Below are 17,036 nucleotides of genomic sequence, written 5' to 3' on the forward strand. Positions count from 1 at the left end.
CCAGTAGGCAATCTACACCTCTACCACTGGGGCACAGATTCAGGCAATACTAATGCAAGAAATACTGCTGTGCAGCCTATGTCAAAATGCAGCCTGTGTCCCAAAAGCACAGACCATAGGCAGGCAAAAAGAATAACTTAAGCAGTATTTTCTACCTGCTCTTCACCTGAAGTTTCCAGGAACCATCCATAAATAAGCTGTTTTCCATTACTGAAATCCGATAAACTTCCCTTTTCAGTTTTGTAACAAACCCTTACCTGTATTTTAGAGACAAGGTTATATATCATATTCTCCAAATATCCTAGCATTAGGTGTCAGACCTTCCTTCTGGCAGGAAGTTTCTACACCACCACTGAAGATGAGTCTCATTATGTTTTAGAGATGAGATGAAGTAACTGAACCCCACCCATGCACTCATAGTATAATTTGTATTTGCTAATTTACTCATAAGAGATTGGTACCAGGTCTAGGACAGAGGGAATCCAGACTTTTTGGCTGTCCTTTTTTTCTCAAGTTATTACACATATTTCCTCATTACACAATGCATACACTGAATCCTCAAATACTGCAGAATTTAGAGCTATAATAAGTAATAAACTCCCTGTGTCACTTCCCTTTTCTCACACATTTGTATTTCTTCTACCCTCCAAGAAACTCTGTGGGAGGGCAGAGATGTGGAAGCCAGGAAGGGGAAGGGCTGCCCATTGCTAGATATTCACAGACATGGAATGGTTTGGGCTGGATGGGATCTTTGAAGACTGACTATTCCAAACCCCTGCCATGGGCAGGGACACCTTCCATTACATGGCATTTTTCAAAACAACCTGTTTGTTCCTACAGGGTCTCTATTACTACACATTACTGCAGCTGACATCATAAGAATTCTCTGCTTCGTTTTGCCTCATTCTTCTTCCCAGACACACCCTGGGATTTCAAGAACAGCTTTCCCCTTGTTCTACCAGGGTCATGGAGCTGGGGAAAACTCCCCTTCCCCTTTTCTCCCCAGGAATGGAACCTGCCTTGGGAAAGGAAAAGCTCCCACCTTTTCAGAGAGGTGCCCAAGATATGACAGGAAGCACAGCAAGACACACAAGGACTGAGTGTGCACCCACTTGGAATGGTGATCTGATGCCAAAACTAAGGCACCCCCGACCCAAACAACTATATCACACACCTTAGTTTTGTCTCCCTTGTAGAATAACATGTTCAAAATATCCCTTTTCCACAAGACATTTTCCTCCCTCTAACACGTTGCACATGTAAAATGTTTTCATTAATTATCTAATTAGAAGGTGGAATTTTCAGTGCAGTAGATCCAATTTGTTCTCTAATACTAATCCATCCCTCATACACATCTTATCTCAATGCACTTCCTGAGTGTGATTTTTAACACATAAGTTCTCTTGAATCTCAAATACATTTACAGATATATTTTCTTTCTCTTAATTCTGCCAGAGCAGTTCCTAAAGTTCTCCCCGACTTTAAATAAGATGGTCCAGTGACAGGCTACTTGCTTACTTGTTCTTTTTTTAAACTTTCCTTTCCATTCTCTCATTCTGTCTTCAATTATTCACACTTCTTCCTTTCTGGCTGACCTATTTGATACTCACACCTCCATGTTTACATTATTCTGCAGAAAGCTATCCTTCTGCTTATGTCCCTTTGCTCCACTAGAAACATCAACTTTAGAAGATAAGTCAATTTTTTTACTTCTCTCAAAAAATGAGAACAAAAATATTGGAAGGATTTCAACCGGCTTCCACCTACTATAGATCAAGATGAGATGGACATGGGATCAGACTGTACTACATTTGCTGCCTCTTACACCTTCCTATCAGGTATCGGGCTCTGCCCACTGTCAGAGAGAGGGTCAGACCAGCCAGGCTTCGGGTCTGAGCTGGCACACGTGCCCCTGTAACACAAACACCTCCAGTCTCTCAGTGGGCCTTATGCATACAGTATCCACTCTGAATGATTCAAAAAAATGCCACCTCTTGCAATAGCTGCATTAGAACTATGTGGGTGCAACAGGGAAACCGAGCACCATCAGATTTAGCTGGTCATGGGTTACCTACCAGTTTTTCAAATTATGAAGTATCACTGGCATCAATTTTCCTTCCTTCCTTCCATTCCTTCAGGTGGCATATGTACTTCCCTGACATGTACCACCACAAGCAAGACTGTACATCCTCCAGGATTCAGGTCCCAGCTGTGAGTGAAGTTCCTGGAATAGCTGGACCCTGGCAGTATAAGAGTTTTTTTCTCATTTTACTCAGAGGTGCTAATAGAAAGCTCAGGTTCAGGGAGCTCAGATCAGTGCTACTTCCAGTTAGACCAGGGACCTAATGACTAAGCTAGATAACATCAATAATTTTTAAAACTTTTTTGTTTCAAGGTGGGAAGAACTAACACTTCAAAATCAGGATTACCCCAGAAGTCATGCCAGTTGATATAGCAAAAAATAAATTTTTATTTCCCTCACTGTAGGTTATAAACAGGACATGCACATATACTTCTAAGCTCACTTGATACCTTTAATAGCTAGGCTGTCACCATGCCCTTCATCCCTTTGAAAATATTTCTGAATATCCAAAGTAAACATAAATAGCTGTCAGCTAAAATCTTCATGACTCAAGCCACTGGATACTTTACAGCAACTTTACATAAATGACCACAGTGATGTGAGGTACTGTCAAGAAAAATCAGGCCATATGATTTCACAGTGAGATTTCTGTTTCTCATTACATGCATACCTTTCAGTTACAACATCTGCCTTAGTGCTCTCCCATTATTTTTCAAAATTATTTTCTCCATTCTTTCAAGAATTTATGTCAGTAAACCATCTCAATCCTCAACAGTTGTTGAAGGGAATATGTCTTGTTTTATGTCGTTTTCATATAGAATTCACTTTTCATACAACCCTCCTAGGCAAGCACCGGTGAGACATAGCATCTGGAATTTACCATGTAACACCCTTAACTTGCACAACAGTGTGTTTAGATGCTGGCTAGATAGAAGACAACAATTTGGATTAAAAAAAACCCTCACTGACCTTACATAAGAATGCTTGTTCTGACTTGCATAATATTTTTATAATTTTTTTTAAGTACTAAGAAGCAAGACTTTTTTTTTTTTTAATGAAAACATTATGCATTGTTTCACCTTTTGGAGTAATCTGTGCCAGGAGAGATTTCAATTTGAGAGGTAGAATCTTTCTTTTCTACTTTTTTCCTCCCTGAACATAGTACTTTTTAACTGATGAGCACTTGTACAAGGGCTCTCCCTTGCTATGGTGAAGGTTTTGCAAAAGCGACGCTTCAATCTGGGCACAGGCTCCAGCATTCTCCAACTTTGCTGCTGTTCTACAGAAGCACAAGTGTCCTCACAGAGGCCAAGTTAAATATAAGTGCAGCCTTTGTAAATGGGTCTTTTAGATCCTTCAGAATCCACCCCTTCCTGCTAAACCAAAAAATGTCTTGGGTCTCCCATGGACATGAGGTCTAATACACCTGCCTGCTTATGGTGGAAAACAGCAAATTATCTTCTTCCTGTTTAAGTGGGTTACGTTACTCAAGGTTTCTTGCATGCTACATTTGAGTGGGAACTACAATTTAGCAAAAAAAAAAAAAAAGTACTAAATAAAATATACAATCTGCTTTTTATTAACTAAAAGAAAAAAAAAAAATACTTTAGGCTCAGTACACAAGGAAGAAAGCACAAAAAAATGCCACATTTTAAATTCAAAGGTTTCCAAGAAAAGGCAGTAGTAATTACAGTTGCTTTAAATACACTTAAAATGATTCAAAATTTTGAGTCACTACAGACTAGATTTTCAAAGGCATTTAGCTTCTGAAATATCTAACAGTTGCTTTGTATATTATGAAGTGTCTAATCTGGATAAGTATCAAATTCCCATGGACTTGTTTGTGCACTGCATCATTAAAGGCTTTGAAAATCTAAATTCATTTTTTAAAAACTTATTAAAATTAGCAGATCTTATTATCTCCCTTTTTTTTTTTTTTTTTTTTTTTTGCCAGATCAGAAGAGGAAAATTCTTTCTTTCTCATTTCTGGTTTGGCTTCTCAGCTGTGAAGTAAGATCTAAAATATAGGCTATATAACTGAAAACAATCCACTGAGACTGAATACTTTTATTTGAATATGGCTCTTAGATATGAAAAAAAAATCCAGTTAACTTTTACAGTAACCTAATTTCAAAAAGGAATGGTGATAATAAAAAAATAACAATTGGGATTCACCTGCTTTGAAATCTCTCAGTGTAGCTGCAGGCAGTGCTGGGTGTGGAACCTGAGCTCAGGCTCAGTCGGGTACCAGTGCTCAGTGACACCGTATCCTCCCCACTCACACCGGGCTCCAACGCACGAACCTTGCCTGAACTCTTCCACAGATCAAGGGAGGTCATCGCCAGCTACTGACTAATTCAGTGAATTAAAAAATAGCATCAGCACAGGCAGAACCCTTTCTGAAATGGAAACTTCTCCAAGAACAGAAGGAGATCTGATAATATGACAGATTTCACCCAGCGTGTGTTGGTTGATTAGGCTAACCTGAGATTGTGCTATTGTTGAAAGAACTGTGGAATTCTTCCATCCCCTCCCGTTCCCCCTTAATTTCCATCAGTGCTGGCACTAGTCAGGAGCAGAAGTTTGGTTTGAGTAGTGGGTGTGTCTTGGGGCTACAGTTTTACCTTCATTACCTTCAGTTCAAATGAGGTTATGAGTATTCCCACAGATCAATGAAATGAGGCTGATGGGTGTTCAGGTGGGGGAAAGAAGCAAAGGAAAATGATGCTTCTAAAATGAAAAAGAACTAAGAAACTCAACCTGTTTTTAAAAATCCAATATATCCTTGTCATAGGTATTTTGTGCGTAAATAATTTTCCCAAGTGCTCACGTGCATTTACAAACACCTATAAGAGGCACTTTTACCTATAAGAGGCACTGCTTTTTATAGTAAGAATATTCTTCCAAGCCACTTTTCTGGCTGAGCCCTTATTAAACTATAGGTGTGACAGGAACACATATATTTTAGCTCTAATTGCAAAAAAGTATGGTCAGAAAATGAGCTTGAAGATTTAAAAAGCCAGAATGGACAGTGATAATCAGTTTTATAGGATGATAACTCCATTAAAGTTGCTGCATCTGTTCCTTCGAGACCTCTATTGTGAGAAAGGAGCCAATGTTCATGGAAGTTCCTTCCACCATTCCTTCTGCAAGTATCAGGAGTGGAGGAAAGCAAGTGAGCTAAGAAAAGAAAGGTGTCTGCAACTCCTGCAACAATGAGCCTCACTTACAGGCTACACAAGTGAAGTAGGCTTATAGGATTACTTGATAGTTTTTCCATTTATCTTCCACATAAAGAAAAAAAAATAGTAGATTCTATTTCCTGGAAATACAGAATAATGGGGAAATGCCTAAACAATTACAATAATCCTGGAAAGCAGAGTAAGAGAACAGGTAAATTTTCAGTAATACAGAGTGAAACAAAGTACTTGTAGAAGTAGCAGGGGAAATATTGAACAAAAACATATTAAAATTGTATTAACTTGACATTTCCTTTCATTGAGCTTCATGAAATTGCTGTTAAACAGTACTGGCTCCAGTATCAGTCCCTGGGCTATGCTGTTAGTGACTGACCTGTGAGCCTTCATGCTGCCAATCACCACCCAGTCAACCTGGCAGCTCAGCCTTCCACTCACCTCACTGTTCATCCATCGAGCTTGTACTTCATCATTGTGTCTATGATGACGTTCAAGGACATACTGCCGAAAGCTTTTCTAAAGTTGAAACAGTGTCCTTTGACCTTTCATCATCCACCAAGATGGCTATTTATTGTTTTAGAAGGCTATAGAGCTTGTAAAGCATCATTTCCCCTTCACACAAACATGCTGACTGATGCCCGTCATCTACTTTTCTTACGTTTGGAAATGGCTGATAGGATTATTTGCCCCATCACTTTCCCAAGGATTATGGTGAGGATTACCAGCCAGTAGCTCCTGGATCCTCTTTCTTGTCCTTCCCGGAGAAAGGAGTCACATTTGGTCTCTTTCAGTCATCAGGAACCTCCCCCAGTTTTTAAAGCCATGAGCTTTAAAAAACTATCAGGACTGGTTGGACCATGACACCAGCCAGCTTCCTCAGCACTGGGGTTGCATCCTTCAGGTCCTATAGATGTACAGCTTGTTTCAAATGCTCCCTAACCTGTTATCCCTGTATCAAGGGTAAAGCCTTAGTCCAGGCCTTCCCACTGGTCTCTGGGCCCTGCGATTCCTGAAGATCTCCTGAAGGTAAATACTGAGGCAAAGGCAGCATTGACTACCTGGCCCTTTTCCATCTCCATCACCATCATTGTCCTTGCTGATGGTTGAGGTTTACACAATCACTGAAACCTCTTTTAGGATGGGCTTTCAAGTGGGAAGAATAAATAGATAACAATAGGTTATGCAGAAGTATTCTTAACTCTGAAAACAGATAAAGAACAAAGTATGACACTACTCTTAAGAGTCCAACAATATTTAGTGTGACATTCAAATCTGTGCTGAACTTACATTATTACTAGCTTCTAAAGAGAGAACTGCTGATTTTCTAGCTCCAGAACAGATTTAAAATTGGACTTGTACACATTTTGTTTATCCTCAATTTACTGGGCAGAAAATTACATTTCAGACCCTGAAATTCCATCTTGTGAGCTTAATTTAGTCCCTGATATTCTGCTTTTCTTGTCATCCTTCTTTCACCCTGGCATCTTTGTGTAATAGTAAAACCTCTGCTGCAGATTAGACTTTTTTGCTAGAGAACAGAGCCTCAGCAGCCAATGGAAATTTAATACTTGAATGATTCTCTATAGAGGAGTCAGTAACTGTCCATGATAAATCTAAACAAGTCTGATCAGAAGCACTTTATTGTGACTCACCGAACAAACTGGTGCTGAGGTTTAATGGCCTCTGTGGTAATTAAAGTTGTGTCTGGCTGGACAGACTGGTGATTCCACAATGCAGGCCCATGGATGCCATGCCTACACAAACCCCTGGGGCTGCTCTCTTGCCATGAGGCCAGGTGCCATGGAGCAGCCTACCAGTGTACAGCAAAACATCATCTAAATTCTGGTGGCAAATCCAGTTCTCTCTCAATTCCTCAGCTCTTACCAACTTCTGAACTGGGTCTGAGAATTGCTAGGAGAGTTATTCAGGCAAAATGCAGAAGAAATGGAGCATCTTTGCTAGAGAGAGATTTCTCTGACTTGCATAAGAGGAACAGGAGAGGACAGGCCAGCAAGAGACTGCCTACTTCAAAGATCCTAAATGAAGCAGGAAATACAGGACAAATGAGATTACAGTGAGAAAGATGGCACTTGTGAACTGTCCCTCTCCTTACCACAACACAGATTTAAGATTAGTCTTAAAAATTATTGTGCCAGCCTTATATTGTTTGCAGCATAAATTACCCCACAAAAGGTTTACTCTGACAGCAGATAATTCACAACAAATTGAGCATACAGATAACTACAGAGATAATCTCTAACACATTCTGCAGCTAAAGCACGTTGCCATTACAGCCAACATGAAACAGTAACTACAAAGACACAGAGCAAAACTCCACAGAAAGTCACATCAATACCCTCAGGCAGTTCTAAACCAACTAAATAAATAAAAAGTCCACTACACAACAGGTCCTTGTAAGAGGAGCCACAGGATTGTGTCACACACAATATACACTGCATAACTACAGACATTTTTTTTCTTTGAAACAGAAATATCTTCCTGTAATAGATGGAAAAGATTTCTTATTTTAATAAATTTTAAGTACATCTTAAAATATTATTTAAAAAGCATGAATAGACATTTCCTGCGTCTTTGAAATCATATCTAAATATAATACTGCATTTTAGCTTTGCATAGCAGCTACACAGTAGTATATCCAGAGCAAAGGAATTTAAATTGATATCATATAGTGAAAAACTTGGCAATTTCAATTTCCCAAAAGCCGCAAATATAATAAAGAATGTCCTGAGCTACTCATGTCAGGTTCCTAATTTGAGATCCCCAAATTAGGAACCCCCAAAACTCATAAAAAACCACATTCCAAAATAACCACTCTTAATAACAATAAAGAAAATTTATATGAGCTACGTTCTTTACAAAAATCTAGGTATATGAACTCAGCACCTATCTGCTTACAGATGGTTTACCAGAAGTACCATAAGGATTTCATCCTTAAGGATATCTTTTATCATGAGAAGCAGTAAAAAAATAAATCTTCCAACTCACTTCAGTTGTGTTTTGATTTTTCATTAAGTAGTGTTTTGTAATTAAGATGATTTCTACTTTCTACATCAATCTTCAGGCACAGCTTTCTAAGAAAGCACAGAGAAATCTGTGCTGAAATCAGGATGCAAGTGCTGTAATTGCTTCACAAGGTCTTTCAGCACAAATGAAGTCTACAAATCCTTAGACTTTTAAGATTTAAGTTACATTACTCTGTAATAAAATAGGATTCATTCACTTGAATACTGGAGTCTTTGCTTTCAAGAAGAGTCTTAACACCTCTAACAACTGATGTTGGCAATTTAAATCTAGGAGACAACTAAACAGTTCTTAAAACAAACAAACAATAAATCAAAACACAAAAATCCAAGTCTTAATAGCAAGAAGCCTTCCTTATCTTAACCTCACCTTCCTCTCTACCTCTCTCTCATTTCCATGTTCAAGTTACTCTCCAATAGACATAGACAACCTCATTTAAATCGTAAATATAATTTAAAGATGAGGTGGCATTTTTATCACTTGCTTACAAGAACATTTGGAAATCATTATCCTCCCTCCATAAAATGCCAGTGAACCCAAAAAGAAAACAAGTCTGACAACATACATCTGTTACATCAGACTTCATGAGAAATCCAGAGCTTTTCTCTGAATCATCAACCCATCCTTCCTAAAGAAAATGTCACTTTCATAGAAATACGCACAAACTAAAATGCTGAAGAGTTCATTTAGAAATATATATAAAAATATGTATGAGACCACAAAAATGCAAAAGGCCAGACCAAAGCAAGATGTTATCAGTAATATAATTTCTGTTAATGAAGCAGTGGCCCCTCACTCAAATCAATGGGTGGATACACAATCAGCAATGCACCAATGACAGATCTCAGCATAATGCTCAATAAAACCAGTAAGGCAGAACTAATGCCAGCTTACAGTATGAACAGCAAATAACAAAAAATGCTATCCCTCCCTTCTCCTGAATTTTCAGGCAGCAGAAGGTCTTGGTAACAGTATTAGTGGGACAAGCCAATGTTTTCAAGTCAGGCAGGAAAAAGAAAAACTTTAGGACAAGTCAGACTTGCCTTCGCTTCATTCTGCTGGGTGATACTTGTGAAATGCAGCACCAACACAGGCCAATCTCCCAAATGTCAATAGGGGTACCATAAGTGAACAGCAATTATCATATGCAGATCACAAGCATACATTATTGCCATGCAGTACAATTTATTCACAGAGGAGGTAGGGTATTCAAATCTTCACCAAATTAAAATACTGAACACAGATCATTATTACTCATTTGAATCAAGACACATGCTGTACCCATAACTTTAAGCATCCTTATTAAAAGTAATTATATTTTGGCAAGTCTTTCCCAATTAACACAGCCAGTCAAAAGTAAAAAGTAAGTCACACATACAGGCTGTCTTAGCTGCACAACTCAGGGGAGATTAAATAATTTATTCATGTCACTATTGAACAAATTTTAAGAATTTTTCATATGTGTAAATCCCTTTATTTATTTTATTATTTTTCATTAATATAATTTACAAGCAAATATGGCATCAAATAAACTTACTTATTTTAGAAAGTGACTTTGCTAGACTGTATGCTGGTTTGAACTCCAGAAATGCTTTGAGAGAGTACCTCAAGACTTCTAACTGCGACAATATTTTCACTGGAAAAAAGAAAAAAAGGCAGTGAATTTTTTAAAAAATACTAGCTATTTGGTTGTAAAATCACAGACTAGCAACCTATGTTCTGACTTTGAGTAGCTTGCTAAAGTACTGTTAACCAGTGACCTTCATTGCATTAACTCATAGCAACACCACACTGCTTTTATCAAGCAGCAATCATGTGCTGTCCCACAGAACACACAGAGCTAATTTTGGCTGGGAAGACAACATCTGAGGCACAGGCATATGGCTATGAAATGAAGGCATGCCTGGTCCTGGGAGAGGCAGAAAATCCCAAGAATTTTTCTCACCTTCCGTTCTTCAAACCTGACACATCAGTGAGCAAGTATCATTCAACAGTAATATGGACTACCTACATGACCAAGGGATGAAGGAGAAGGGAAAAAAGCCTACAAGATACTAACAGCAGTACTATAAGTAGATTTTTAATGGTACGTAGTTAAAAAAAACCATCCCTAGCTCACAATACAAATGGCTTCCAAGCAGAACTTGACCATTATATTTTTTTAGCACTTCGACCTTGTGATTTCTGTCTGATTCTGTTTTCTATAGAAAATTAACATTCCCAGCCAAAATCTCGTGTCTTTTCCATGCATAAAGAGAAAATTCAAACAATATCAGCAATCTTCTGTCAAAAAAAAGCAGGAGTAAAAACTCACCCTTCACTTCCCTAGATTAAAATAAAAAAATACAGACTAATTTTCTTCAAGCTGTTGTGCTTTTAAACATTAGTCAGCATACACATTTAATGATGTTTAGCTAATCCATTTTAATTTTATGCTGCTTGAGTTAGTTCAACCTATTTTTTCTAGGCAGCTCTATCAAGACTTGATCTCCTAAGGTCCCTTCATTGCCCACTCTGTCTTCATACAATTCTTTCTTCTCTCTTCAACAAGTGAGGGGTTTACCTCCAGGTTAAAAGAAGACACTGTTCATTTCAGCATGGTCCTGCCAGAGTGAGGTTCACTCACGGCCATGAGAGTATGTTGAACTGAGAGCATATCAGCAGATCTGTACAAACTCCACTAATTAAGGTGATGAACCTCTCTGTTGGCAATAAATGGCCCTGTAATGCTGACTATGCTCCCCTGTGCCTGTCTTTTTTTTTTTTTTTTAGGATAACCATGTAACAGTAAAAATTTAAATTTATATATAAATAGAAGTTGATATTAAGCAAGTCCTGTAGTATATGGCAGCTCTAAACATTTCACATTTAAAGAACAAGAAGAAATTAAGTGCTTTGTAAAAGAACAAAAAGTTATCTCTGTGTAGTGTATCCCTTGGGCAATGCCATGGTTTCTCAGCATAGTTTCTGTCTCTTCCTTGCCATATGGGGATGAACGCAACAACCCAATGAGACCATTGGTTGGATAGTTCTGCCTAGGCATACATGATTGACTAACTTCATGATGGCAGGGCAGACAGACAACTCGCTTTTCACAGGTTTCAGCTTTCATGTTTAAAGAGAGAACTTCTAGCTATCACAGTTAAGAAAAAATTGTAAAAGAAGCCTATTGCATGCAAGACCCCTCCCTGAGTTTGCACCAAGACTGCTACAAGAGTCCCAATGGATGGACTGATGTATTCCCTTGAAGCCTGATGCATTGGTGTGTCACTATTCACTGTTGTGTGAGTAAAGTTCTGTAAGTGAATAAAAGAGAAGAAAACACAAGTCCATGACTTCAACCTCAATTGCAACAACATCCTAAACTCAAGACCAGCTAATGGTGTTACAAAAGACTATGAGATACAGGGATTAGAAGGATGTGGAAGAATCAATATGAGATAGATTTAAAATACTTATTTTAATAGGTGATTAGGCTGAAGCAATGAAGTAGGAATTACCACATTCTTCAAATTCTTCACTCATCCAAAAGCCTGCAGAACAAGCCTGTTTGTTTATATTTACATTTAATATCTCTCTGTCACTGGACAGGGCCTTGAGCAACCTGATAATAGTGGAACATCTCCTTGCTTACAGTAGAAAGGTGGGTGTACTACATGGATTTTAGAAGCCCTTTCCAACCCAGACCATTCCCTGATTATATTATACAGCTCTTTTTCCACTCTAACCTACATTTACAGCATGAGAGACAATGGTCTAGAGGACTTCAAGTGTACTTTGTTAACCTGTTTCCAAAAGCAAATCAAGTAAAGCTGCGCCCATGTATACTGCTGACCTACCAAATGAAAGGCTACACCCATCTTTCCATCATGCTCCATCAGTTGCTTATAGGAATCAATTTGCATTACTTTTGCGTTAAGTGCCCTTGAGTGTACAGTAACACATCTGCAGTGGATTTCATAAGCATAATGGCAGTTTTCCAGACACACAAATGGCACTGAAGTGCTCGTGCCTGACACAGCACAAAGAATGGAATACTACTGCTAATATGGTAATTTGGGAGGGTGGAAACAAAGCTGAGAGAAAGAACTGCATTAAAAAGAAAAATCACAGAATAAAGGTGAAATCTGGGTAAGCACAACAGAGTATGAGTTTTGAAGACCAAACACAAGGCAAATAACATATATAATATGTTTTTTGCCTAACAAAAATATTGATGTACAGGAAAAAGCCTAAAAAGTTACAGGAGAAAAAACCCACAAATACAGAGTAATTAAGAAGCAGAAAAGGTAAGTAAAACATAAAAAGTGGCAACTGAGATAAAGATAAGATACAAAGTCAGGTAAGATACAGGGGGTCCATGCTATCCAAAATAATGTGATTTGAGAGTCACCAACAGATCACATCACCTTAGGAAGAGCCAGTTCAAGCACTGGGAAGCCCAGGTGCCTTGGGCATGTCTGAGTCACTTGAACTGAGATCTGCTAGGGCTTTTTTGCATTTTTTTAAGCTAGAGAAGTAGAATAGGAAGGAGGAAAAAAGCTTTACTTCCTGAGATGTTGAAATACTTCAGCTACCTTAACTAAGGTTCAATAGAGGATCTAAATTCCACACAAACAATGCTGCCCTGTGCTGTCTTTTAATATTGTACTCCCTTTCATCAGTGTTTCAGCTTTTGAAAAGGTACCTGTGTAAGCTTAGCTGCCACTAAGGCATATAATATTAATATTTAAATAATTGTATATTATTTATTTTAACAATTTATTATTTATTTTCACAGGTCTTCAAAGTTCTATATGATTTTACTAATTCCCCCAGAAATGTGAAAACCCTGATTTTAATCTGGAAAGGGAGAAACTTAAATTTAAAGAAGTTTTGTTTCTATAAATGATTTCATTTCCTCTGATCGCTTCACAGAAATACGCTTTCAGTTTCAGCAGGGATGAGCTGATATTGATTTTTTCCCCCTAGAACCTTTTAAGTGCTCCTCGTAAAGATGACCTGATTGTTTTCCAACAAATCCTTTGTCCTCATAATAATCTGTTGCCTATTTTTAGGCACATTTAAAATTATTTAAAAACAAAACACAACAAAATATTCCAGCTTGCCATTAGCTTGACTGAAATCCACTCACACCTTGTTCCTACTTCTTAACAACTAGGGAGTTAATCTAAATTATTAACTCCTGACTATTACAGGCTCCAGTTCAAACCAGGAATTTAAAGCATGCATTTGATTATTTAGTGATGTTAATTTCTGGCTACACACACAGAAAAGTCTGCTAGACTGAAGAACTCTCCAAACCATTCTCCTCCAGAAAAGCAGTGAGATACAGCATTAGAGCAGCAAGAGAGATTCTTATGCTACAGCTGTTGTCTGTATTATTTGTAAGTAGGGTTAAGCAAAATGCAGTTTAAAGCTCTGGAGAAACAACTGGCTTTCTTTAAATGCTAAGTATTAAAAAAAAACAAACCTCAAGCAAGCAACACAAAATAAAAAACATGAAGGCTGTCTTTTTGGTTCCATCATTTGAAATCTAACAATAATAATAATTTACCATAAATGGCACTTGATTAAATCTATCCATGAAAAGTGTCTTAGGTTTTGAAACAGAATAAATTCTGACTGTAATCCACTGCTGAATCCTGCAGTTACCAAAAAGGTTAAAAGATATTCACACTAACATACTATTGAAACAGTATTTCCTACCTGAAAATATAGAAGGTCTTTTCTTAGTGCGCCTTGGGTGTATAGGGTCTATATTCCTAATATTTTTTTGAAACTTTCCTTTAAAATCATTTTCTAGCAGGATGTCTGGTGGCAGGCTTCTCCGTCTTGTTGATTTATAACGAGTCTGATGGGGATTAAGTTTACTCTTAGTCCTGGAGTAGAGGCTGCTGTCATCCAGTGCCATGATGGAGCACTGAGCGCTGGAGCCAGCCCGGCGTGAACGCGCCCGCACACCCACAGGTGTCGGGAGCAGTGGTCACAGAGCGAGCAATCTCGGATGTTCTCATGCTCAACTCACCCACCCGGGAAGTTGAGCAGGTTGAGAGGCGTGTGCTGGGACAGGTGTAGTGTTACTGCATGGCCCCTCCCTGCATCAGTGAAACAGGGCAGGGAGGAGGCAGGAGGCTGAAATAATTCCTTTGAAACTTTTGAGGTAATTAGGAAGTTCAGCAAACCCGAGCGGAGCAGCACAATCTCTGCAAAGTCGAAAATAGAATTTAATATGAGGCACTGTCTAGGGCTAATATGGTTTATATTATACCCACAGCATTTCTCGGATCAGTTCATTAATAGTTCATTAACTTGGCAAGTTAAACAGGTGCTGCTTAACCTTACGAAAAGAAAACAGTGTGAGAGAAAAACAAATAAACCCAAACCCAAAAACCCAACCCACAAACAAACAAAATAACACACATAAACAATGACAAAACAACATCCAAACAAACAACCGAACTCCAGATGCCAGCCTAGGGAACCTGTCAGGGAAAAGGCACTACCCAAACAATATATTTGGGTTTTTAGTCCTGTCATTTCACAAACTTACATTTTGAAAATTGATAAACAGATCAAATCACAAAGAGTTTTATGGCCACAACTATCAGTTTGGGCTTTCTTTCCTCAACGAGCAGTATGTTATTTCCTACTGAAGAAATCAAAGATGTCTTAGTGTTACTAATTTGTCTCTCTATATAACTGTCGACTAGTAAAAATAAGATATTTAAATACATGTATGACAGAGATGGTCTGTAAATTCTCCACTTAAATAAAAGTCTAGGTGCTTTTCTTGTTTTGTTCCAGGTATTCCAATGAAATCTTTTGAGCCCCTCAAGGATGTGACCTTCCTTTCTCAAATATTCAGAAAGAAGACAAATTGAAACATTTTCTATGAACCTGCTAATTTTCTTATTAAATTTTACCATAAATGAGGAAAAATGAATTAGTAGATTAAACAAATCTTATGACTACATTCATTTTGTTGTTAAAAAACAGCATTTAATATGGGAAAGTGAATAAGCAGAGTGGTAATTCAAAGGGAGAGTAAATAACGTTTCAACTGTGGATACCTAAGGAAAAGTGATTTTAACAACTGAAGATAGAACTTGATTTATTTTCTCTTTTTAAAAACAATTATACCAAAAATGTTTTAATTACTTTCCTAAATACAGCCTAAACTGTAAGATTGGTGTAATGATAAAAAGGTTCCAAACAGTTTTTGTATGAACTTCATTACAACCTTCTGTAACTTTATGGCTGAAAAAAGTAAATTGTTCATCTACATGATTTTTGGAAGGGAAGAGTGGAAATTTTACACATACACACACACACACACACATATATATAAATGATCATATATATATAAAATAAATTGATCAAATGCTTTTCAAAACAACAGAAAATGCTTAAATCTGAGAAAATAAATGTACTTGAACCAGGTGTGAAGACTGAGAAATAAAAAATGCAAGAATTAACTTTTGAGGAGCTATAAACTGAAATTTGAAGGAAGCTTTAAATAAAATTTCAGTAAGTGATCTAAGCTCCAGGCTACAAGATATTAAAACAGCTCTGAAACTTTCCTTCTTAAAAAACTCTAACACATACAAATAATTAAATATTAATTAGAAGAGTGACTTGAAAGTGAGTGTCCCATATTCTCTGCAAGTGACACAACTGCTGCACCGTACAATATTACCTTCTCCAGCCCAATGAATATTCATGCAAAGTGGAACATTTCCAACAGAAGAAATTGCTGCTGGAACACTCAAAATTGTGTAGTGGTCATACTCTTTCAGATGGGGAAAACCTGTCAAGGGTACAAATCCTTGATCCAGTCAGAGTACACCAGAATCTATGAATAGCTTAATACTGAGGAGCTTTCAAATTGCCTCTTAAAGGAGATACTCTAGAGCACATTCTTGAAAATGCATTCAGAACTGAAAAACAAATCAGGCAAAGACTTGTTCTGAAAACTGAAAATCCTGAGAAGCTAAAGCAAAGGAATATGCAGTGGTAAAACAGAAACTGAGAATTCTAGTGGTGTCTGAAAGTTGTTGAGAATGAGATGCCTAAGTGTCATATTAGTAGCTTAACTCTATTATATATCCTGTCAAAGGTTTACACAAGATCCTTCAGAAGAGATTACTACAAGAAAGTAATCACTGTGTTACATTCAGAACTGATTCATGAAAGTGCTGAAATTATGAAAAACAAATACCAGGAATCATAATTTGGCTACATTTTCAGGCTGGCAAAGGTTTATAAAGCTTCATATTTCTCTGGTAGGTTGGGTGCAGTTCAGTACTTTCTTATGATTTTAAAAGGTCAGTATAACCATTGGATTGGTTTATCCATTACAGCTAAAGGCTAAATCAGAACATCTTACTCCTTGCCTCCAGCAAATTACCCACTTGTGGTGCCTTGCAGTTTCTATTACTAATTATTTTGACTGAAGTTAGGTAAGTAAGTACTAAAGGTAATTGATGTTTGATTTCAGTTTGTATGGTACCCTGTGCTGCAGAGATACAGATTGGAAGCTACAAAATTAGCCTGATCCAGAAAAAAAATTTAAAAATTCTCACAGGGGATATTATTAGCTTTTAAAAAATAATGCAGCAGAAAATCCTGTTATATTTCATGTGCAGTAAGCCAGTTGTTATTATGACTGCATTAGAGCTGCCATTCTCCTTTTCAGCTGAGGAAATATTTGT

General features: G+C 37.6%; 1 protein-coding gene across 11 annotated transcripts in view; it reads right to left on the reverse strand.

The window, feature by feature from the left end:
- The window catches only part of FRY (FRY microtubule binding protein), a 221,956-nt gene that overhangs the window by 164,182 nt on the left and 40,738 nt on the right, over positions 1–17,036 (reverse strand). For 8 of the 11 annotated variants that reach the window (XM_085579458.1, XM_085579452.1, XM_077781437.2 and 5 more), the window contains 2 exons: positions 14,032–14,528; positions 9,860–9,958 (listed from right to left, as the gene is read on the reverse strand). The exons of 1 other annotated variant lie outside the window; for it this stretch is intronic. In XM_085579458.1, the coding sequence (XP_085435584.1) occupies positions 9,860–9,958; positions 14,032–14,236 (304 nt within the window). In that variant the 5' untranslated portion in view covers positions 14,237–14,528. The remainder of the gene's footprint in view (positions 1–9,859; positions 9,959–14,031; positions 14,529–17,036) is intronic. 2 more of the 11 variants (XM_085579492.1, XM_085579463.1) reach the window with 2 other exon arrangements.

This window comes from Lonchura striata, chromosome 1, assembly GCF_050655825.1.
Source record: "Lonchura striata isolate lonStrDom1 chromosome 1, ASM5065582v1, whole genome shotgun sequence".
In the NCBI taxonomy this organism is placed as follows: domain Eukaryota; kingdom Metazoa; phylum Chordata; class Aves; order Passeriformes; family Estrildidae; genus Lonchura; species Lonchura striata.